The 20,651-nt window shown below is 40.1% G+C and overlaps 1 protein-coding gene across 7 annotated transcripts in view; it reads right to left on the bottom strand.

The window, feature by feature from the left end:
• Positions 1-20,651, bottom strand: part of MAST2 (microtubule associated serine/threonine kinase 2) — a 306,028-nt gene that overhangs the window by 203,719 nt on the left and 81,658 nt on the right. The window contains exon 1 of one of the 7 annotated variants that reach the window (XM_075935893.2): positions 12,680-13,030. The exons of 5 other annotated variants lie outside the window; for them this stretch is intronic. In XM_075935893.2, the coding sequence (XP_075792008.2) occupies positions 12,680-12,718 (39 nt within the window). In that variant the 5' untranslated portion in view covers positions 12,719-13,030. Of the gene's footprint in view, positions 1-12,679; positions 13,031-20,651 lie in introns of those variants that run through there. One more of the 7 variants, XM_006117331.5, reaches the window with a different exon arrangement.

Below are 20,651 nucleotides of genomic sequence, written 5' to 3'. Positions count from 1 at the left end.
CTGGCAACAAATAAGCCAATCATGCTGGTAGTCACTAACTATTCAAATGTAGGAGAAAAGACAGTGTTTATCAAAAAAACACTCCTTTCATCAGTTTCTACATTTTTACACATGTACTTAAAGTAACCTCTACTATTTTATGCAGAGCTGTTAATATGATAAAATCTCTTTCCCAAGTAACAGAGTGGGTCACTTGCATTTTAATCTCTTCGCACAAGAGTAGAAAAAAATGTAGGTCAAATATCTGGCTTAGCATAGGGTTTTCGTTGAAAAACTGACGTCACTGATTTGAACACACCTGTAGCAAATAATCAAACCCATAAGACATTTGTGTTTTAACAAAAACTTATTTTAGCTGTACCTGGAGCTGAACAAAAACCATATGCATGCCTAATTAACAGCACTGTCCTCCTTCCTCATCACCATTGCCCCTTCCTAGTGTGTCATGTCCTCAGCATTTCTCTAAATCGTTAAAAAAGGAGCCGTTTCAGAAGGGAACTGGTCTTGTGATTTCTGTTTAGGTTCTGGTACTCTTGAGTGAGCTGTTAAATAAATGAGACTTGTTAAAACAAGTATCTTAAATAATAAAGGAAACTTAAGAGTACTGTCCAAATTTCTCTTTTAAATGTATTTTTTTCCAAGTTTGTTGTAACATAAAATTCCTCCTGTTAAGTAACTCTAAATGGTTACAGCATTGACCAAATAGTTCCCAGATTCATATTCAGATTTACCAATTTTTTCTCACTGAGGCAACTTGAAGCAAATTCTTCTCAACTTACTATTACATATATTTTAGAAATGTGTGCATCTGTCCATGTGACTGCCTGCGAGTCCGTTTCTTCAAGAACTCCTCCTAAACCAGTGTTTCTTAAACTGTGTTCCAGGTGCCGCGAGGCAGTCGGAGGTGTGCCATGGAGAACAACAGAGTTCAAAATGGCTGCCCCCCCTTTTTTTCCCCCCTCAATTACTTTCCCCTAGCCTTTCTCCCCCTCCCCCCACCACCACCACCACCCACCCACCCACCAAAGAAAAAAGCCTTGGTGTTCCTCATCAAATTACTGTTTGGTGTTCCTCGGTCTTAAAAAGTTTAAGAAACACTGTCCTAAACAGTAAGAGCCAGGACTACCACATTTGGTAGGCAGCTTCCTCTTATCATAACTTAAAGCAAGGCCAGGGTTTGGTTGTACTAGGAAAATGGGATGTGTCTTGAATTTGATTCTTTTCCATAACATGGAAAGGGAGGGGGAGAGGGAAGAGGGGTGCAATCCTCACAGTTACCACTAGGGGCAGGAAGCACGGGGCAGAGCTATCCTGCAGAAAAACAATGGGGTAGCCACACCACTAATGGAGAGGTGGCTCTTGCTACAGTTCAAAGGCAGAGGCGCCCTTATAGACTAATCAAACAGTCAATGAAAATCTCATCAACTCTTTCATTAGTTAATTAATCTAAATTTAACATCCCTATTCCCTACCACAGACAGACCTAGACAAGATCAAGTGAGTCCGCTAGTGTTAAATATGCTTTTGACGCTCAATTTCAATTCCTTTTTGGGTGTTATTTTCAATTGTACCATTAATATAAAGCAAGCCAACTATTGACTAAACTAATTGAAACAGAACTGCATCAAGGCTGATGGGTCTCACATTACACCTGCCAGCTTTGTTCTGGTTTATATAGGTGGTGTGATGCTACATGATCCTCTTACTCTCCTGTTTTCATGAATGGAGCAGAGATGTCGTACCAAGTGTGTGACTAGACTAGTGGCCACAAAGCCAGCACTCCTCTTAACTGTCAATCGGGCCACACAAACTGCAATTTTGTCTAAATTATACTCATCATTTCATAAGCTGTTAGCAGAAAGATAAAAGACATCTTTCGAACCAGTGAAACTGACGCATCTTCACAATTTCTCTGAAACATTTTTAAGAAAACAAACTGTGAATTAACATCTTCACAATGAAACTACCACCTAGCTCTTGCATTAAAACATGATCCAGTAACAAAAATGGAAAATTCTAGCTCCCCAACATGGAAACCACCACCACTGATGCAGAAGATATGCTACAGCAGAATTCTTCTATTAAAGAATATAACTAGGTAATTTACAACATTCTTAGTACGCTTCATCAGTTTAGTTTACAAAAATAACAAGTTGCATCATATTTTGAAGGATGAATTATCAGAAAAGGAGCTCTTTTTTGTAGCTTTTCATCTGCGCATACTGCATTCTAGCTGTGCCTCAAGCAGCCCTCCCCCTTTTTGCCCATATTGCGCATTATGTAACATACTACATTTCAGCCTGTGTCCTCTAACCTGAAGACAAAATGACATTTTCTGCAGAGCCTCACATTCATTGCCTTGAGAGGCTACTCAACATGGTTTTAAAATCTGTATAGAGTATCATCTCCCATAGCCATCCACAAGCACTAAAAAAGTTCTCTCTGCTTCTCTTTAAGGCCTAACAAGCATAGGAAAACATGGAATCAGGGATCCAACCTGAATCTCCATACCAAAGCAGAACATTTCCCCTAGACCAAACCAGGATCTGTAGTTTTCTACCACAGAAGCCAAGTAACACTTCAAAGATTGACACACATGTTGTATAGCTCAGTATAAAACTAGGGGGGGAAACTTATGTTCTAGATTTTAAGAAACGTAAAAAATAAAGTTCTTACAAATGAACCAAAACTGGATTTCTCTTGGGAATTACATGGCAGTAGCTTTGATAGCAACTCATATGTACTGCAGCTTGCAGGGAAAACAGAACATAGAACCCTTGTTTTAAAAACCGTCTATCCTAGAGCTATTCAATACACGGCCTACGGCCTGTTTGTTTATGGCCCGCAGTGCAGTTTGGGTTTACCCGGGGCTCAACACATAGTCCGCTGGTGGGATCCTTTGAACATGGCTTTCACTGGAAAAACACTCCACAACAGTGAGGTGTTGCAGGTGGGGTGAGCACTGAAAGATGCAAGCGGACAGGTTGGCTCGAACAGACGGGTATGGGATGTCAGCGTTTCTAGCCCCCAGGGAGGAGGTGCTAGGAGTGCCAAAGCACTGTGGCAAGTGCTGGCTGCTTAGCCTTGTGGACAGAGCGCCTGAGAGGTGCTGACTGGCTTCCACTGGCCACATTTGGGCCCGGCGCTGCGGTTTAAGGTTTAATCTTTGTATTCCTGTCTGTCAGTGAAAGAAGCTATTTGCATATATTTCCATGTATATGCAACCACACTTAAGTTTGCTGTGAGTATCGTGGCCCCCGGGGCTTCCAAAGTTGAGTAGCCCTGATCTATCAAATGTAGATACTTTCCAAAGTTCATGAAAGGTTCTTCAAGAGAACAAAGTAGCAAGCACAGTAAACTTGAATATGTATGCTCATATTACCTCGGGATGTTAAAATGCATTTATCTGTGCAAACATGTATCTGCTGAAATGTTCAGCAGATACACATTTACATCCTGGGGGCGGGGGCTCCCTGCAAGCTTTAAAGCCACTTCTCCATAAGAACTGGCTCCCGTCCCCTCCACCCGTTGCCTCTGTATCAGAGGCGGGACTGGGGGGGAGTTGGCTGGGTAGGAGTTGGTATGCACGAGAAGCCACCTCTCCAGGTTTACCGGCTTCTATCTGCCTCCCCACCCCACATCTGCTGGCTGATTCAGAGGCAATGGCATGGAAAGGTGGGGGGGGGGGGGGGCAGCTCTGTGGAAGCCAGCACGCACAAGGAAACTGTTTAGAAGCTGGTTCCCTACATGTATTGGCTCCTGACTGCCCTCCCTGCCTCTCCAATACAAGTCAGCATGGCCGGAGCCAGTATGCACAGGGAGCCAGATTGAAAGCTGGCTTCCCGCGTGTACCGGTTCCACCAGTCCCACTAAACCTCTGCACTGCTGCCTCTATGGGAAGCAGCAGCATGGGGGAAGCAGGTGGCTTGGCGGGAGTCGATATGCGCAGGAAGCTGGCTTTTTCTGTGGAGCCACCCCTCACCCGCTGCCTCTCACGAAGGCAGCAGCATGAGGGAAGGGAGAAGGTACTCCCCCCTGTCCCTTTGCTGCTGCCTCTAATAGAGAGGCAGCAGTGTGGGAGGTGGGGTGGCAGGCAGAAGCTGGTATACACGAGAAACAGGCTTCCCACACATATACTGGCACCCGTCCATCCCCCTCACCTCCCTGCAGCTGCCTGATAATGATTAACTGATGAGTCCAGCCTTATTGTTTAATCTTGTATACAACTACACTCTAACAAACCTAATATTACCACATTCGGTAGGCTTGCTTTTCTCTCTGATTGGCCTGAGGTTATAATTTCACAATGCCAGGTGCAGGAAGAGAATGCCAGCCATTATGCACAGCAAGAATGGGCCCAGGAGGCAAGAAAATACTGCAAGCACTAAATTCAAGTGGAATTTTTCATTTTATAAATGCTTCTATACCAGGAATCAACGTCCGCCTTTCAAGACGTGTGTAGAAGAAATGGAAGCTGACAAGCTCTTCCATGAATCCAGCCTGCTTGGGAGTGAGCCACTCTCTCAGCTGCAGCAATGTAAATTCAGACTCTGGATGGGAAACAACCTTCACCGGCTGAACAGGCTCTACCAAGCCTTTAGATGGGAAAGCTGGACAATGAGCTCAGTGAATTCCACCCTTAAGTGGTGAAATGCCTACATTTAGCTCAAGGAATCCTGTCTAGTGCTGCACTTAGCTGAGTGCCTAACCTGGGGGGGGGGGGGGGGAGAGTGAGGAGAGAGAAAGGAAGAGCAGAGAAGGGGGTGGGGAAATCTTTGCAGTAAACTTGGTGAATTTTGTTTATATGGGGAACAATTCTAGAATTAGCAGGACTTCAGCAGGGAGAAATATATTTGCCCTCATGTCCTGTCAACCATAAGCATACATTCAGGTTCTGCTACACTTAACAGTAGGAATGTGAATGGTTAACTGACTACCGTTAACTAGCAGAGCAACTCCCACACGTGGCGGGCCCAGCCTGGCCACAGCAGCCCACCATGATGCAGTTGTGGGGGTGCTTGGGCCCAACTGGCGTGATCCCCCCACCCAACCCCATATTTAAGCATTTAACCACCAGTTAACTGAATAAATGGGATTTTACATCCCTATTGAATAGGTCATTCTAGTAGTGAAGGAACCAGTAACCATTACTGGACTTCACATAATAAATAAAAGAAATGTCCAATGGTACTTTACCCTGTGTTCACTACCTTCTGACTACAGTGTTTCTATATAATATTATTTTTAAAAAACACCCACAAAATCCAAAATTTCATAGCATAGTCCACCATGTGCTTACAGGAGAATCTGGACTCCAAGAGAAAGACGAAACAGGTGGGCAAAACCAGAATTACAATGCTGCAAACGACCAACAGTACGCCCAACCTGAGAAAACCAGTCTCTTAATAGCCCCAAGTTTAACCCAGCATCTTCACGTGATATGGCCAGTAACAGTTCTCCTAAATCAGCGTCTCCAACCCCAACAAAATTCATCATTCAGTCTTTTGAAACTAAATTAGTTGATTTTAAAAATGCAAAAAAAAAACCCCTCACTAAATAACGTTGAGAGTGTAGTTCTCCATGTTTCACTGTTTTCTCCTATCGAAGATGTAGGCTTTCAGCAAATACTTCAATGTGTGAAGGAGAAAAAAGTGAACAAAATAATTAAATCAAAACATGACAGAACCATGTAACCGGTGGCACTTGGACCAACAATACTGTAAGGACAGCCCAATACAGTCAAATGCCTTGAGGTTAAATTGAAATTGATCAACACCTTGCAAGATACCCTCAGCACTTCATAAGACTGTAGCCATAAAACATGCATCTTCAAAAGTATAATAGACACAGGATGAACAAAATGACTAGTTGTAAAAATCTTTGGGGCCTTCTTATGTGAGAGAACAGCACCTAATACACTGTTGGTGCTGTTACAGTATCACTCCATCAAAGCCAATGATATCGGAGGCATTATCCGAATGAGATAATGCCACCCCAAGATAGCCAGATACAGAATGCTACTGCTGGACAGTACTAGACATTTTACATACTAAATTAATTGGCTCTTCAGATTATTTCTGCCCAATACTCTTTTTTTTTTTTTTTTGGTGGGGAGGAGGGAGGGAAATCAGCAAGTACGAACTGCCTTAGAGCAGATAACTCATTACTGAACATACGAAGGGCCATACCAGTTCAGACAAATGGCCATCTAGCCCAATATTCTGTTTTCCAAAAGGGGTCAGTGCCAGATGCTTCAAAAGGAATGAACACAATAGAGCAATTATTAAGTGATCCTTCCCACTGCTCAGTCCCAGGATCTGGCAGTCAAAGGCTACCAATCCCAAGAGCATGGGGTTGCATCTGTGAGCATTTTGGTGAACAGCTGACAGCCCACTCCTCCATGAACTTATCTAAGTCTTCTTTAAAGGAGTAAGACTTCTGGCCTCTACAACATCCACTGGTAAGTTCCGTAAGTTGACTGTGCACTGCATGAAGTACCTCTTCAGTTTGTTTTTAATAGGCATCAGGTTTATTAGGGATGTGAATAGTTAACCAGTAAGCATCACCTGCTAAGGATACAGTTGCTGGACACAGTTAACCAATGAGGGCCGGAGCCACACACCCCATCCGCCATTGTACACTTCAGCCCAGTCAGAGGAGTCATCCCCGCCCCCGCATGTAGTGGGCCTAGCACAGCATGCCACAGGCAGGTGCAGTCCTGCCAGCTCACAGCAACGCCTGCACGCAGCTGGCCCAGTCCAGTGTGCCAAAGCAAGAGCACTCCAGCCCAGACAGAGCAACCTAAGGATGCTAAGAAGCAGGTAAATGACTAATCATGGAGTCAATACAATTCGTACTGACTACACAATTAGCCAGCAAAGGGGCTCTGCTGCAGCTCTGCAGTTTAAATGTAGTAAGAGCAGGGTGGCTATTACTATTTCTAAAATGCAGAAGCACAGCGAGCTGGGACTGAGCAGTCCTGGCTCCCGCTGTGCCTCTGCCTCCCGAGTCCCTCCCCACCACATCACAGAGATGGTGCTGGGGAGGAGGGGACCTACTTTTAGCCAGCTTCCCTGAGCACCAGCTCCTGCTTTCCCCCCAGGCTTATCGGGTAGTCGAGCTGATACAAAAATAGCAAGGGGGGGGAGGGGGAGACAAGTAGTTGAGTAGTGACTCGACTTCCCAATAAGCCTAGGAGGGGTGGCTCGGCAAAAGCTGGTATGAGCGGGGAGCTTCCTTGAAAGCCGGCTTCCTGCCTGTACCACCTCCCACTCTCCACTGTTGCTTCTCTATCAGAAGTGGGGACGGGAGGTGGGCCAGCTCCCCACATAGTCACTGACTCCCGCCTCCCCCGCCCCTGGAGAGGGGGTTGAAGTCGTTATGATTAACCAAGCTTATCAGTTAATCATGTGTATGACTACACTCTAGCATCCCTAGTCTGAATGTGAGTTTTAGTGGTATGAACAGAGAAACGATGGATCTGAAACTGGCACGAAGGGCAAGATTTTGATATGGTACTAGGGAGAGGACCAGTGTAGGTTACAGACTTGAGGATAGTGCTGTCTCTTGGTGACAGAAGAGAGGGAGAGGGAAAACAACACGGGACAAGCTGAATTCTTTAAGTTTAACTCTATGGCTAGAAGAGCTGTCAAAGAAGATGAGATACAGAAGGTGAGAGACAAATCTGTGAGTCATCAGCAAAAAAATGTCAAAAGCTATCATGAATGGATCAGAAAATCTAGAAATAAAATGCAGGCAGGCAAGAGGAGGTATCCAAGGACTAAGCTCTGTAGGAACACCACCAAAACAGAAAAAAGAACAATCCACTCAAGATGTTGAACGAACAATCAGCAACATATAAGAATATAGGAGAATGCATGTCTTGTGAAAATTAAGTTAGGAAAAGATTTCTAGAAGGCGCTTATGATCAAAATTCAAAAGAGGTTAAGAAATATGAGGGTGGGATAGAAGCCCTCTGATCGAGTTAAGGAAAAAAAAAACCAGAAATTTGAATGAGTTTCTGATTTATTCATTGCAGTAAACTGGTCAGAGAAACTGTACTGGAATTTAAACATCAACTGTGTCATGGAAGCCAGGTGGTATAGCAAAGCCAGAAAATGCCATTGGGACAAAAGACCAGGTTTGCCCTACTGTTTATCTGATGGGGCAAGATAAAAATGAATCCTTGAACAAGCCAAATGAATATTATTAAAACGAAGGTCACAAACTTTTCCATGTCAGCAAATATCAGTAGGGTGAGAAGCATATATGATCAAAGTTGACAAGAGAGACCTTCACATAGTTTTGTTCTATCTCCTACTGTACAATCTGATTGTATTTTTCACATTACAGGTATTTTCATAGAATCACGCAGATCAAGTCTGAATTAATATAGAAATGTATGCTCATCAAGACTAATCTACCATTACCAACGTATTGCTCTCAGTAAATTTGAGTATATGGATTTAAATTTGTGATCTTAGCAATTTTATTATCAGGCAGCAGAATTTTATTTTTTTCTGAGGATTGTCATTACAAATTATAAACAAAACGGTCACTCTTACATGTTTCTAAATGTATTTCCTAGCTCTAAAAAACAACAGACTCCAACATGTGGAAAAGATGCGCCACTAGATTGCTCCTGAGTATACATATCTACTTGAGTTTTATGAGGCACTGATGCATTTAAAATATTTTTAAATGGCACAAATATAAACATGTAAATACTGAGCCCATATACATTTATGATAAATCCCTGAAAAGTACATAATGGTTAATATTCCCACAATGCCACATGTTATAAGTGACATCAGGGAAATACACCCCACCCACAGTTTCCCTCCTGATGCCAGACTCCAGGGCCTCTCCATCTGGTAAACAAATGTGGCACCACGGAGCTCCCAGTGAAAAAGAATATCATCTCCTCAACTGTCCCCTGCAGTCTTTTGCCCCCCCGCTTTTTCCCTTTTTTTTAAATAAATGATTTTTTTTCTTTTCTCTCCATAAGTTAGCCATGTTCGAGACTGAACATGCTTTGCCTCATTGAAGTCTTCTGAAATAAATTTTTAAAAAATTAGGTGGAGGAGGAGTTAATTTGCATTACTTGTGAAAGTATTTTTAACTACTTCTCATTTATGAGATCTTTGAATTAGGACTCATTGTTTGTGGAGAAGCCTCTTTGTGAAGCAGTTGTGGTTGCAAGCTGTTAGTTCGCTTTTTTTGGTCTTAGTACTAAAAATAAAAAATTAAGTCTCTTACTGATATTGTTCTCTCTATAACGAAGAAGATACTTTTCTCCATCTGCAGTTACTAGTGTGGTTTCAGTGCAGCCTAATGTACTTTAAAACACATTTCTAGTAGACAGACTATTGATCATCATCTTCTTTCGACTTAAAGTCTCGCGTCTCCTCATACATTTCCAACACAGGCAGCAAGTAAAACGTCTTTCGAAACACTACTAACACCAGAAGTTGCAGCGACTCCAAGAGGATCTCAGGTTCTTGCCTTTTTCAGTTCTTGTCAAATTCTCAAAGAGGAATGTTAGTTCTTCTAATTTATTCCCTAACTTTGTGGAAGGAATAAGTATCGCTACACCATCCCTGACAGATGTTTGTCTAACCTGTTCTTTAAAATGTCCACTGACACGAATTTCACAAGCTTCCTAAGTAATCCACTACTAGGGCATGATCTTGATTTAATATTTCATCCAAAGCACATTACATTTAAACAAAGAAATAATCCTCTAATATTATATTGCAGTGTCAAACAGTTGGTATACAGTCTAATACCTCCTGTACAACTTAAATTAACCACTTCTTGGAACAAAACCAAAAAATATTAACTACACTGCTCCTAAATATTACAGGACTTTTCATGGATGGTAAACATACATGCTGCAATATGTCAAGAGTAGACACAACAGGGTGAGCTAACAATGAAGTGTCAGCCTTAATAGAGACCTGCAAAAGAAATAAAAAAAAGCAAGCCAAATACAGAACAGCATCCTGAATGGCTACAAAAAGCAGATTCTGCTTGATATTTGACACAGAGTCTGTGTGTGCATGCATGTAAATTCTTTACAGATCATGAAAGGTCTACAAGTCGATTCCAGGTTCATTGCTGACGTCTCAAAGGGCATCATCCTGGGACAGACAACTGATACTGAATAATTCCACAGGCATACCGAGCTGACCCATCAGAGATCTAGTCCTATAAGATGGGCATGGGGGAAGCTGTAAAAATAGTATGCCATTTTCAAATGTACCTTTATTACTGGATGTAAAAATTTTAACTCATGAATGGAAAAAAAATTCAAGTGAAAGTCAGAGGCTACACAAAACACCATCTGATGAATTCTGAGGCATTGATAGTAAGCATACATCCAACTAAAAGACTTCTCAGAATCTATAAAGATTTTTTAAAAGTTACAAACCTACATATTACTGTGCTGAACATCCTTTAACCTGGTTAGTGGAAGTATTTAGCAGGTATCTTATTCTTCCGCTCAATTTTCACATGCCCTTTCCAGACCAGCTCTAATACTGACATTTGAGTCAAACCTTAATCAATGTAATAGTTTTCCTTATTATAATTAGTTGACTCATCTTGAGTTTGGACAAATATTTTCACCACATGAGAGCTATTCCTGTTCAATTTGTAGAACACACATACAAAATATTTGAGAATAAACCAATAATTTTACGAAAGCAAGAGAAAAGTTTCTATTCCTTGATGCTTTATGTATACAAGATACCTACTGATGCACTAGTATTTTCAGCTATGTTAAAATTATAGTACAATACTAGCTAAATGAAAAAACATGGACTTTTATATTTTAAACTTAACTTGAACATTATAAGCCAAGAAGCTAGTACATCACAGAAAGTAACTGGTTTGAGAAAGCTCTAAACAATCAGTATCCAAGAATCAAATATTGTTGATGAATTTGCTGTCAGGAACTGGTTTTGCAAGTTCACATGCATTTGGCACTGACCACCAGGTTTCAACTGATGAACATTACTGGAAATCGGTTACAAATTTATTGGAAAACAAGCTCTCAATCTTAGTGTTATATTTTGTTAAACTATGGTGTGCCCTAAGTAAAATACATCATCATTTGCAGAAGGCGGCATGTACACACCTACACATTTATAAGAGCATTTTCAAAGAATTCCCCCCAAACCAAATAGAATACTCCATCTCAAATCAGTCAAGAAATTTAGAAATGTATCAATATGTTGGCATACAAAGAAAACAAAATATACATCTACTAAAAAGACAAAACAAGGTGAAAGATGGCTAACAGAAAAAAACTCATTTTAAATAAAGTCAGTGAGATAGCTAGAGATGTATATATGTTAACTTTGTTACAATAATTTACTACACAGCTAAAAAGTTATGCCCACTATTTTCCCTCTTTTGTTTCTTAACTAACATTCACCAACAATAGCTTCCCTAAATAAATATTTGTTCTTAATTCAAAAGTTGTATCACATTGTAACAGTTTAAGAATTGCAATACCCAAAAAAAGTGATAATAAACAAGCAGAGAAGCCCTTTTATATCCACAGTACACAAACATGCCTGGGGCTCAGTAATTTTAAATTGGTTTTTAGTTTGTGAGAACCCGTTCAGCCTCCATCCTCTATTAACATGGACAAAGGTACTAAGCTACATTCTAGTGTCTATTCTTATACTTTAGAAAAGAGGTGGACTTGTTTGGACCTTCCCCCCCCCCCTGAGGGTTAGGACCCCCCCCACACACACACAACATTGGGGAGCCTACACTGGCACTCCAGCCCCCCCACTGCCCTATTACAGGTGTGGTACACACTAGGCTGGGCCCCCTCAAGCTCTGGTATTTGAGGGGAACATAAGGAGCGTCTTTCTCCTTCTTAGTCAGGGGCCACTTCAGTGAGTGAGGGGTATTTTTTTGATTGTGTGTTGGGGGGGTCCTTTTAATTTGTGGGGGGCCTCCGGCTGATTTTTCTGTGAGTGGCCCCTGACCCAAAAAAGGTTCCCTACCCCGCTCTAGAAGTTTCTCTCAATTATACTTGATCAGACTATGAAATATGCTTCACTTACATATTAAACAAACTTCTGCCAAAAAAACAGCCCCACTCACTAATGTGCAAATGGAAGAGACCTAAAACATCACAGCCATTGTTTCTGTAATCTTTACCTCATAACACACTTTACACTCTAGATTTGCAACCTATAAGTAGATTATTCAACATTCAAAGTAAAAAGTAAGCACACCCTTTTAAAATCATGTTAAAATTCTCATTCAGCTTTGACAAATTTAATCTCTAAATAAGACAAAATTTAAATGACTGGTTTAAAGCAAGCCAAGAAGAATTACAGTACAGTTTTTATAAATATTAATTAATATCTGACAGTGTACATTTCAAAATAATAATTTAATGCTGACTTTTGTTCTATGGAAAATAAATTTGAGTAAAAGGTAATTTATTTAATTATTTAACTAATATAAACTAGAAAATCAATTTTATCACAAAGTCCCATTTGTAAGAGTATACATAACTGATAAAAACAGTTCTAATTCTAGCTTCAATTTTACATTTCTGCTAATACAGAATTTGTTTCATTACTTTATTTTAATTTGTAGAGCACTGTTCCCCATAGCAAGAGAAAAATTCATAAGATTCAATTTCACTTACCTGTAACCCCCTCCTCCTCAGAATACTTGAATCATCCATATTTTAAACTCTCAGCTATTGCCAGAGCTAACAATTCCTTCTCACTCTCACTTGCTTCTGGCTAGTGATACTCTGTCACAGACTGGCAAAGCAGCCCATTATTTTCAATCTTTTTCTCCCAATCTCTAAAAATAAGTCTTGGTCCTAAATTTGCCTCAGTCATGAAGAACTGCAGCCAGTGTCTCTGATCAGATGTTCGTACTTCTGTCTCCTCTCAGGCACTGTAAAATCACATTAAAAAGCTGCAAAGATCTGAAAAATCTGTTTCAAGTTTGAATGTGTTTTCCCCAACACACATTTGTGTACACGTAAAAATCCAAGTCCTAACAAAACGTCAAAAAAAATTAATTAATTCAGATTTTTTTCCCCTGGGTCTTGGTTCAATTTCATTTTACCTGATCTGTTAAAAAGGCTCAGTAAACTACAACAGCTTGCCTTTATCTAGTGTTTACAATAAGCTCACAAAATCCAGGCCACATTTGTTTTTCAAAAATACACCCTCCGACTTTACTAAAATTCACTATTCTTCTAATTGATTATAAAGACTAGGGAATTTATTTTGCCAAACACGCAAAATTTCTTTATTCCTTTCGACAGACAAAGCAAATGTCAGATTCTTCAGACACTGTAGCACATTCTTTTGTTTCTGCTATCTCTGAAGTATGCTGGTCTCTTTCTCCTCAAATGTGGCAGGCACGACGCTGTCTTTCTTTACTGTCTTAGTTCAATACTGAGATTTCACTACTCCTTTATGCATTGAAGGGTCTGGAACACGTGTTGTGAGTTCTGAACATGTAAGAATTCATTCATTCATCTATTCATCACTGACAGAGCTGTCATAAGAAGCCCTTCCCTTTTCGTCATCCATGTATAAGTGGTAGATTAGACAGAAGCCACGGTTCAGCTGAGGCTTTTTCAGCCTGCTTTGTACTTTCTTTTTTCCACCGTTACTTTCATGCATATAAATTCAGCAAGGCAAAAAATGCTTCCTTCCTTCCATATGCAGTATCAAAATCATATTTGAATTCGAGAAATTAGAGTGTATTCAAGAACGAACAGCGAAAATGAGCTTACTATGAACACGGCTTTAATGAAAAATCTAAAACTAAAAGATAATGGGTTGAATATATCAAAACTCTTAAACAATGCTTTTCCTATATTTTGCCTTTTTTTTAAAAAAAAATCAAACATATGAAAAACATGAGAAACAATTAAAAACAGCCCATGAATTTGTAGCACAGGGTAAAGGCAACAGATCCTGCCCCCTGATGACAGCACAGTAAAGAACCTACAACTTTCTAATATAAATATTTCTCTCCCCCTCCCCCTCCAAAAAAAGCAAGTTCACCCTCTGAGGAATTCTTCTAGGTATTTAAAAGAAAATTTCAGATTCCATAAAGAGCTGTGTGTGAGGAACTTTTAATCACTCTGTTATATATCCTAAAGCCTGCATATGCAGGCATTAGTAAGAACTCAGACTGCAGAGCGCCTCCCATTGCTAGCTGAAAAGCTCTGTCCCCACAATTACAACAGCGTGAAACCAAAAAAGTCTCAATAAAAGCACACAGGTTGATGGTGCTTAAAAGAATGTATATTTACATGGAAATCTTTGGTCGGTCTTCATGCTAAGTGACTGAGTTGTATGAGCTAACCACAAAGTGAACCAAAAGCAGATACAACTCAATTTCATTCACCATAGTTCTTCAAATCCTCTGCAGAAACAGTGTGGTCTTTTATTGTGAGGTGCTAATAAACCCTCATCTCGCCAACACCTCCTTCCATCTGCCGTTTTAAGTAACTGAATTTGGAATTAGGTCTGCAGAGTCTTTGTGAGCTACCCGACAGGCAACCAACCACACACAGGCTGAGCAGGAGCTAATTTGCATAGTGTATACTGTACAGTGTAAAAGCAGTGCACTAGTAAAAACTCAGCCACCTGATTTTAAAGGAACAGTACCCTCTTCCTCAATATACATGATAACAGAGAAAGATTTCTCCATTTTAAATTGAATAGACACGAGAAGCAACAGTAAAATATGAACAGACAAAACCCTACAATAAAAATACAAGTCATATGTTTCATCCTAAATAATACATGTGATATGATGGATTTCAGAAATGAGAAAATGTACTCGCTGCACACCTCAACACACAACCAAGTTTCCTGCAAAAATACTTCAAGATGAGTGAGCAGCATACATTGTCAGTTAGCAGCTACAGTGCCCCAAAAAAAGTTAGTGGCAGAATTGATACCCAAACTGAAAACCAGTTTTTGGCAGCTCATGCATATTGGAAGAACGTTCTCAGACACATAGCTGAAATCGTAGTTTTTCTTACTGAGCATGGTCTGCCATTTCATGGTTCAGATGAAACTGTTGGATCAAAACATTGTGGCAAGTACCTTGTGTTCTAGAGCTAATTGCAAAGTTTGACCCTTTCCTTAGCTCAGCACATCAGTGAACATGCAAATTGCAGAAGAGACCAGACATCATCTCTCTCAAAGACTATTGGTAATAATTCATTGCACTGCTGGCAAAGACAATGCTATTAGCGAACATGTCAGAGGCACCCAGATGATCTCCCAGTAGATTTTACTAAAGAATTTCTACAATTTGTTGAATTCATATCACTCATTTATATAGAAAAGATGACGAAAGCTTATCTATTTGCATGTACCAAGTTATCACTGAATCCAACGTGAAATAAGTTTTCCCAAATGTTGAAACTGCATTACAGCCATATTTTTCACTAATCACTAATTGTAGTGGAGAATGTTCCTTCTCTCTTATAACAAAGGTTAAAAATGTCCTTCAATCTACCATGACTCAAGAACACCTCAGTGCTTTGTCCCTCTTGAGCACAGAAAATGCAATTGTTAAGTCTTTGAATTACAATGACAATTCATGACTTTGCAACAGCTAAAACTTAGAAAACAAAATTGCTTGTTTGAAGGAGAAGAATTAATGTGTTAAGTTTACGTACATACAACAACGGCATAATTTTCCCCCCCGCAATATGTACTTCGTTCTTAGGTCCTTCCCTCCTATTAGACATAGGCCCCTCATGACCTTAATCCAGCCATGGTGGTGCCGGATGAAACCGTAGGTGCCGTTACAGGCTCTGGAAGGGAGTCTGTCTAGAGAACACAGCTGCAGTTACCTATAACAACTGCATGAAAAATCCTGTTCAGTCCTGGGTTGGAGAACATCCTATATGTACAGAAACTTCAGGGAATGTAGTTACTAAGCTCCAGAACAAGTCTCTACTGAGCATGTCTGAATAGTGATTTTTCAAAGGCTTGACCAAACTTAAGCAGATATTAACTGGAACAGCAAAAGGCACATCCCTGATACAAAGTCCTTTCCATGCCAAGTAGCAAGTCCCTGCTCCACAATAAGTGCATGATACAGTTTCTCAAAGAAAAAATTGGCAGATTAAAAAAAAGGGGGTAAAACTACATAATACTCGCTCGCTTCAGTGCCAGAAATGGCTGACCCGGTTGGTTGAAATTTTGCAAAATGATTCAGATTGATGCACACACTTCATATGGAAATAACCCAAATTGTCAAAGTCTGACAAAGTTATAACCAACTGAAAACAGTTTATTATGGGATGTGCTGGGCAACTTTAATAAATAGTACTACCAAATGTGCCTATATCACTAAAATGTGACCAGTCCTATTAAAGAATCATGGGGCCACTTCACTGATGACTTTTTGCTGTGTTGAAAATTGACCATTTATTCCATGAAATGTTTTGCTGAATTACTTATGTCCATACTTAATATTTTTAATTCTTGTAATTTATTACCGTAGGCTGTATTTACTCTACAGCCACACAAGGACATTGCTGCAGCTGTGTCACTGTAGCACTACTATGCAGAAATTTCCTAAAGCAACAGAAAGGGTTTTTCTATTGATGTCATTAACCTACCACTCAAGAATTTTTCCATCAATCTAGCTACATCTACCCCAGGGATTAGTTTGACTTAACTACAGTGCTCAGCACACAACATTTTTTTCCACAAACCTGATCCATGAAGCTAACTTACGGTCAATCTCATTTTTATATGTAGACCAGGTTTTCCTCAACCTGGAATTAAAATACTGCTTCCTCCTCTTAGCTTTCACTAATAGCTCAGTATCTACAGCCTACATTTTCATTAGCAGGAGTGTTGTCAGTGAAATATGAAAAGTAATTCTTCCACTCTACTCAACCCTAAAAAGGCCTCAGCTGGGACCACACTTCAGGAAAGATGCGGACAAATTGGTGAAAATCCAGAAGACAGCAACAAGAATAATTAACAGTCTAGACCAACATGATGATGAAAGACTGGGTTTATTTCATCTGGAAAAAAAGATGACTGAAGGGGGACAGGAGAGTAATCTTCAAGTATGTAAAAGGTTATAAAAAAAAAGCAAATGACAAACTTTTCTCTATCTCCACTAAGAACAGGACAAGAAGCAATGGGATTAAACAAACAAAGAAGGTATAGGTTAAATTTTAGAAAAATTCCCCAATGGTAAGATTAATTAAGCACTGAAACAAATTACCTATCGAAGCTGTGGAATCTCCATCATTGAAGGTTTTTAAAAACATATTAGCCAACAACTGTTTGAGTGTCTAGACAATATTTAGTCCAGCCTCAATACAGGGTACTGGACTGCATGACCTACCAAGGTCCCTTCCAATCCTACTTTTCTATTATTTCTACAGTTAACCAGTCTGGTCTGTCTTGCAGATGTTCCAAGATGTCTTATTGTTTTGTAATGGATGCCTCAAGTCACTGAAGAAAAAAAAGTCAAGTTCTTCACCTGTGCAGTAATTGATGCTTCTGTCTAGATTCTTCTTCCAGCTAATAGGGAAGGAATCAGCTGGGTTCACTATCTCTGGCTAGCCACAGGCAAGACTTAAGGTTAAAAGTAACCAAGTGAAAATGAGAAAAGATCTCTCGTCAACTGTTGTTCCCACAGCTACATAAATGGGTTAGAGACTCACTTAAAAACTTTTCTTCAATCTGTTTTGTTGTTGTTTTGGGGCAAGTAACTTAGTCAGTATTGAAGACATTCATGGCAGGGGGCAAAGTGTCCTGAAATATTTCTGTGACTGAGAACTTGCAGAGAATCGTAACTGGGTAACTTGCAACATTTTTGCAAACTATTATCATTGCCTATTGTACCAAGCTTTGGGCATTTAGCTACAAGATACAGAATGTGAACTCAACAGCCAAGATATATTGTTCACCACATTTGACCTCAGATTTCCTATAACACATGGTCCTGATTCTGGTGAGGCTGGCTTGCTTGCTTCTTTCTAACAAGCAGTAAGATAGTCATACGGGCACTGTGTGTGTCAGATAACCAGAGTTTCAAAGCAGTATCCAGGTCAATTACTTTCCTCAATATGACAATATAAATGAAGCCTTCAAGATTGGTATAGTTCTTTTTGGGCACGAATGGCAGTGAAGGGGAGACTTGGGATGTTAGATAGGAAAAATGCACTTCTTCAGATGAGGTGATCTTGGGACATCTTGATCTTGAGACTGGAAGTTAGTTACAGATTGTAGGAGCTGAATACAGTCTCACGCCAGCAGTTTCCAGATTGTGACAGAGGACACCAGTGCTACACAAGACTTGAGTATTTGGAGAATAGTCAGATAAGGAATATTACTCTTAAGGAGTCAAACAGTGCTCAAAGATGAACTAATTTCTGGCACAGTCAGTTCACCATGGTCAGCACTGGACCACAAACACCGTCTAGGTCACACGTTTGCCAAGTGTTGTTAGCCATGGTACAATAAATCCTGAAACTTCTGCTGGCATAGAGCTGCTACTATGATTACACTCTTGGAAAATACCCTGAGGTGCAGATACAAGTTTAAAAAACTGGATCCTGGGGCAAACCTCAGTTTCTGGTAAGCTCATACTTTCTGAACATGTACTTAAGCCGCTTTTTCCAATTCCTACTTGCTCTTCTTAATAATGTCTTTTGATGCATCTGTTTGTAATTACACAGGCAGGCGTTATATTCATCAAAAATAAAGCAAGTATTGCCCACATGCACCATACCTTCACTATTAAAAATTATGCCTATTTCTTAATTGAATTTATTTGGCTTCATTTTCTAGTCATACATCTTCCTCAGAGAGAGCGCCCTTTACTACCCACTATGTTTTACCCATAAACATACTTATATATTAATCAAGATACTCCTCTTTTTTTTCCCCAAACTAAACAGACAGAGCTCTTTAAGCCTCTCGTTGGAAGAGAACAAGAAGTCGGCTCTACTGCCTAGGACTATATGGGAAGCATAATCTGAATTATGAAAAAAGAGAATGGATTTGGAGAGTATGACTGGGGAAGGAAGGAAAAGACAAGAGAAAAATTGTTGGGAGGGATGAAAAGTAAGGAAAGAATAACAAAGGGAATGAAAGAGGACGAAAGAGGAAGAGGCACAATGTTAAAAATAGAGAAGAGATGCACTATAAAAACAGAACTAAAGAAGGGGGAGGTAATGAAAAGAAGGGGAGAAGAGTAAAAGCTGCATTCAGGCAAAGATGAACCAGGTGTTTTTTTAATCAACAGAAACCTGACCACCATAATTAATTGCAACTAAGCAATTATGCTTTGTATTTTACCAAATGTTTGCTAGCAGGACTGCCCTCCTCACCAGAAGTCAATGTGAAAAATACATGGTGGAGCACCAATCAATGAAGCCCCAGGACCACAACATAGCAAATTACCTAGATTACTTACGCCAGCACTTGTTAAGAGGAGGAATTCTGATGACCTTGCTACCCGACGTTGCCTCAAGTTTCTGTTCAGGGCCTCCATCTTTCATATGTGCACGGGACTGGACTATATATACGGGACTGGACTATATACATATATATACATATATACCTATATCTATCTCAAGGTCTCATCCAGTCCTATCACTCTATATCAGTTAGCAACTAGTACTCCCCTAATACATCTGAATCTTCACTCCATCCTCCTGCCTGTTGATAGGAAGGAATTTTCTCTCTTGACCCAAACCAAATCCCTGAGTCTTACAGTAGAACATTCTTCCCAGGATATAGCCTCAATTACTTTCCCTGTCCCTCCCCCCCATACATCTGCCAAGCTCTGCCTACTATTCTAACTTCCCTTCCAGCCTCAATTTTTAGTTCCTCCTCCCCAGTGAATAGATTTGATGCCTGTCTCTCCTGGTGTTGCTACTGCTTCTAATTTCCCCTCACAAAAACCGTAGTAGAATAGTACAGATCTTTATTCTCCTGACTAGTCAATAGCAATAGTCAAAGTGACCAGTCTTGCTAATTTCACTCTCAGAAAAGCTATGAGCACAACAAGAGGCACTAAAGCGGTCTTGGATCTTCACATTTGGAACGTATCTTTACAGTCTACACCGCCTTGGCAAACTAACAGATTTTTCAACAAAAAAATATGCCTGCAGAAATTGATGCTTTAGGTCCCACATTCACCAGGGAAGATGTCCTATTCAATAAGAGAGAGGAAGGGACAGGATTGTTAGAAAATATTCAGAGAATTGAAAGATACTGATGGGAGGTCCCAAGGAACAGTTTTTAAGATGATCTTACCTCCTACATGTTACACACTGTACTGATTGCAAGGCACAATGCAGATACTTTCAAATGTACCAGACCTGTTTATGTATTTCAGAAATCAGGCTCCCAATATTACAGGAAAAATTTAATTTTAATTTCACTCCTTAGTTAAGAAAGAGCTAAAATGTTTATGAAAAAGAACAAATTAATCGAATTATTTAATAGGATCCCCTCTGTCTGTCACAGGAGCCTGCCATAAAATGTGCTCTGTACCACCACCACCTAGAGCAAATCCAAATATGCTGCATAAAAGCATACTTACAGCCTTACCTTACAGCCTGATGTAGCATTTCATCTTACGTCACA

The sequence above is a fragment of the Pelodiscus sinensis genome, chromosome 9 (genome assembly GCF_052426305.1).
Source record: "Pelodiscus sinensis isolate ZL-2025 chromosome 9, ASM5242630v1, whole genome shotgun sequence".
NCBI classification, from domain to species: Eukaryota; Metazoa; Chordata; order Testudines; family Trionychidae; genus Pelodiscus; species Pelodiscus sinensis.
This window is presented reverse-complemented; position numbering and strand designations above follow the sequence as displayed.